The sequence below is a fragment of the Gavialis gangeticus genome, unplaced genomic scaffold (genome assembly GCF_001723915.1).
Source record: "Gavialis gangeticus isolate Ggan-Ray unplaced genomic scaffold, GavGan_comp1, whole genome shotgun sequence".
NCBI lineage: Eukaryota > Metazoa > Chordata > Crocodylia > Gavialidae > Gavialis > Gavialis gangeticus.
The window spans coordinates 199,049,558-199,053,790 of record NW_017729032.1 but is presented as its reverse complement, the minus strand read 5'-3'; the positions used below and the strand labels follow the sequence as shown (position 1 = coordinate 199,053,790).

The window sequence follows — 4,233 nt, the reverse complement described above, 5'->3', positions numbered from 1 at the left end:
GCCCCCCCCCCCCCCCCAGTTCATCATTAGGGTCTCTGGTTTTCTGATACAAGAGAATCCCAAATTTTCTGACAAAAAAACCAAACCCCAAATCCACATTTTTCCATGCTTTAAAATTAAATGACAGACATGTTCTCTCTTGCTCTCGGGTTTCATTTTAATCACAAAAGTGAATTTAGGGTTTTGTTTTGTTTTGTTTTTACATCAGAAATCTTGATTTTTATTTTTTTTTATTTTTTTTATTTTTATCAGAAAACCAGGATCCCTGTTCATCCTACTTACTGTAATGAAAAAGTTAGAACCTTTGGAAACTCTAGTAGGTCATAGTGCCCTGCCCCAGACAATCCAATTATGGCTCACAATCCATGGTCTTCCATATATTTTTAATATAACCATGAACGGCAAATGCTTTTCTAGGCAAATTGATATGTACATTATTTAATTCAGGACAATAAATAAATGAATAATGTCATGAAAGAACAACTGAAGCAATCATTCCAGGGCAATATTTTACTCACTTTCTACTTAAAGAAGTGGTTAACATCTGTGTTGTTCTTCTTAATTAAAAGGAGCATAATTCCTACTTGAAGATGTCTTAAGAATGGGCTATATCTCCTGGTTTTCTATATTGTGGAGCTATGTATTGTTGTACATGATTTTGGAACTACTGCCGTACATTTCGGGCATGCTGCTATTAGGGTCAAATGAAACTGAGCTAAATATAGGAAGGTCATCTTAAGCATGTGCCCATTCAACATATGCCAAGCTAATACATGAATTAGACTTACCCCAAGAAGTACCCTTGTGTAGATGTATTCCTTTCCAACATCATACACCAGATAATACCACCAAAAGAGGAAGACATTTAACCCCAGCCACACAAGCTGAATGAGAAAAACACAATATTCAGTCAAACAATATGCTTCAATCAAACAATCTGGGTTTGGTAAAAGAATAATAGGGTGAAAGTCTATGACTTGTAGCATAGAGGAGGCTGGACCAATTGAGCTAATAGTCTCTTTTCATCGTAATTTATGAATCTCCATCCCTTCTGACTACTCTAACTTCATGGAGATTGACTTTTCTCTGTGGAGATTAAGGGTTGATAGTTTGTTTAGTTTTTTTTTTTTGTTTTTTGTTTTTAACCAAAGGGAATCTCTTTATCTGCTCTTTCATTCTATAATGTTTTCCTCACTTCCAGGTTTCTACCCTCCCTACTAAATTCCCTCTTCCCTCCTGAAGCATGTGGAGTATTGCTCTGGTTACTGTTAAGATAAGGGTGCTAAATACATCCGTCCTTAAATTTATACAGCAGAACTGCCCTGTACAGCATTGGCCTGCTAAAGAGTGTGGGATTAGTGCATTTGGAGAGATGGAGAAAATAAGCCACAATCCTACAGCAGCTAATTGAGTCATCTTTTGCCTAAATGCATAGGCATGGCTCTGTGATTGTGCAAGATCCATGTGACACTGAGCCCATGCGTGTCTACTTTTGCTGGTGCCTGTTATTAACGGCTAGAATATCATTTCAATTGCACATCTTTGGTCAGATCCACATTTGTGGGTTGTGCCAGAAACAAGGGTGTGGTGGAGGGTTCCTAGCCATCCTGCAGCAGCCCTCCCATTGCAACCTGCCAGCACACACAGCCTGAGAAATCGCACTGAATCAGTACATTTCCCTTAGTTTGACCCTACTTGCTTTTGGACTTCAAGCCAGACAGTGAAATGGCTCTAAACTGTGGACAGTTTGTGCCATGCTGCTCCAAGCTAATGGTGCACAAACATGGTAGAGCAGGGAGAGATGTGTGTGTGCGCGTGTGTGGGGGGGTGAATTTTAAATATTATGCTTACAATCAAAGTTGAGAAACTGCAGTATCAGCTTCCCTTATACCTAAATTTTGGCTTCTGGGGTAACTCCTGCAATGTTCCTTGGCCCACCATTGTGGCTGTAAAGGAGTGTGCAGTTAGCCTAGGCCTTAAATGATCCATGAAAAAAGTTTAGAAAAATTCTTAATGTTGCATTAGAAAGCTGATGCCCAACTAATGTATTGTAGCAGTAGCTGTGAATAAAGCAGAACGCTTTTCCATTCAAGCCCTCTAGCAAAAGAGATCCCTTTCCTACTTCTCTTCATCTTCCCTTACTTTTTCTTTCTATATTTCAGATAACTCTTTGAAAACAATTTTTCTTACTTTAGGGGAAAATAATAATATACTTATTAAAATTCAGGTAATACTGAGTTCTTACACAGAGAACATTTATAATCACCTCTTTCCTATTAGTGTATTTGTGTTGGCTTCACCAAAATCTGACAAGTCATTAACTAAGTTATGCATCTTGTTGATACAAAATTAAATACCTAATGGCTTCCTAGACCAAGCACATTAATTTGGGGGGGAATCCAAATACAAACTGTTTCTTCCCATATTCCAGACTCCATTCCTCTACCCACAAATGAGTTTGCAACCACTTTTATAACCAACTTGGAGCTACTGGAACATACTGGCTAGTATAACACTACATTCATGGCAGCTTCATGCAAAGTGCAAGTAAAGTGAACAGTGCATCTCTATACAGAATCTTGGAATCTGCAACACTGACCTACATAATCTTGTCACTGAGCACTGTACATTGTGATCTAATTCAGTTTTATTAGCATTTGCTTCTCAAAAGCCCTTTACTGTACCATCGTTTGCCGGGTTGGCTTTTTAAAAAATGTGTACAGTTTATATCGAAATTAAATGTTGCTTGCTCTTTTGATTTCAGAAGTTTATATTTATATTACACTCCTATTTATAGCAAGTTAAACGAGACTTGGCACAAAGGATACAAGTCAAGTCCTTCATTGATTTCAGCAGGACTAGGATTTTACCCAGAATCTCTTAGTAACCTCTCTCTTCAGGTGCTATATAACACCTTTTGTCACAGGATCATATATGAAATAACATCAAGTAATCAGCATGTGTGATTAGAAATCAATTACAAGAAAGGATTGTACTTACAATAACAAAAATGGAGAGTCCTTCATTCTCCACCCAGTTGCCCATAGTTGCCTGAGCAAAGAGTGTACTGGCTTACTGCTGAGGAAATATCTGTATCTCCTCACAGAAGGAAGTGAGAACAGAAGCCTGGCTGCAACCATTTCCTTTGTCATTCACTTAGAATTGAGTTAAATTGAAACCACGGCATGGTTCAGTGATTTTATTATAGTTCTTCTGAAGCCTCGACACCTCAGTTAAGCCTCCTCCCAATGCAATACTGTTTTTTATTCTAAAGAGATCACTGGAGGGTTTTTCCACTGCAAGACATCTCTGCCTTTATAGAATTCAACACACACATTCTCGAACAATGAGAAACATCTCCGTTTGTTCATTGCTACACCCTGGCGCTCATTCCTCACCTCTTAATGAATCATCCTTAGAATTTCTCATTGCCCTGTACCCCAGGACAGCCTTCAGAGGTTAACCTAGCATTTCCTTCCCTGCAAGGCATGCATCAGCACCTCTGTTTTTTTCACCAGGTCACAGCTTGAACCCTCAGCCAATGCTGTGGACAAGTTCCCCTCCCCGCCAGTTGGTCTGAAAAGATTTCCAGCCCTTGTCATAGCTGGCATGTTTCATAAGGTTCCAGCTTCTCAAGCTACTTGAGTATGTAAGGCTCTCAATGTCCCTCTCACTCCAAATGTTTTTCTCGCCAGAAGACAACCCAAGAGGCACTGAACTCCATTCAGTGTTGACTCTGTAGTACTGGAGAACTTATGATCCACAACCTTTCCAGGAAGAACAGTGAAACATATATTTGGTTGCAGTTGTTTTTAAGCGATCCATTATCAGATGTATATGGACTGAAGGTCCTTATCTGGTATAAATTAGCGTTAGAAAAAAAGGAGCTGGTGGTGAGGTCAAAGAGGGAAAAAGGTTAAGGTGGTGTGGTGTCTAACCCAACAAACTTACACCTGTGGAGATGAGGGAAAAAAGAAAAACTTAGACTCTTTGGTTTGTTTTTTCCCTTCTCTACCTGGAAGTGGTCGCTGAAGTATCAAATGTCCTAATACAAAAAGAAACCGAACAACTGAAAAATATTAGCCACTCCAATAAGCCAGTGCAAAGATCTTCTCTTCAAAAGGTCTGACAACCTGTCTATCATGCCTTTGACCTGTAATAGCTACACAAGTGACTGCTCAGCAGAACATGCTGTGACTCCACCTCCACCCCCATGGGGTATATCCCACATGC

The 4,233-nt window shown here is 39.4% G+C and overlaps 1 protein-coding gene across 2 annotated transcripts in view; it reads right to left on the bottom strand.

Moving 5' to 3' along the window:
* The window catches only part of LOC109303191 (cytochrome b-245 heavy chain), a 33,288-nt gene extending 29,886 nt beyond the window's left edge, over window positions 1–3,402 (bottom strand). The window contains exons 1-2 of one of the 2 annotated variants that reach the window (XM_019525339.1): window positions 3,001–3,402; window positions 789–884 (exon numbers count right to left, since the gene is read on the bottom strand). In XM_019525339.1, coding sequence (XP_019380884.1) covers window positions 789–884; window positions 3,001–3,045 — 141 coding nt within the window. In that variant the 5' untranslated portion in view covers window positions 3,046–3,402. The remainder of the gene's footprint in view (window positions 1–788; window positions 885–3,000) is intronic. The other variant, XM_019525337.1, reaches the window with a different exon arrangement.
* Between the last annotated feature and the right edge of the window lie 831 nt (window positions 3,403–4,233).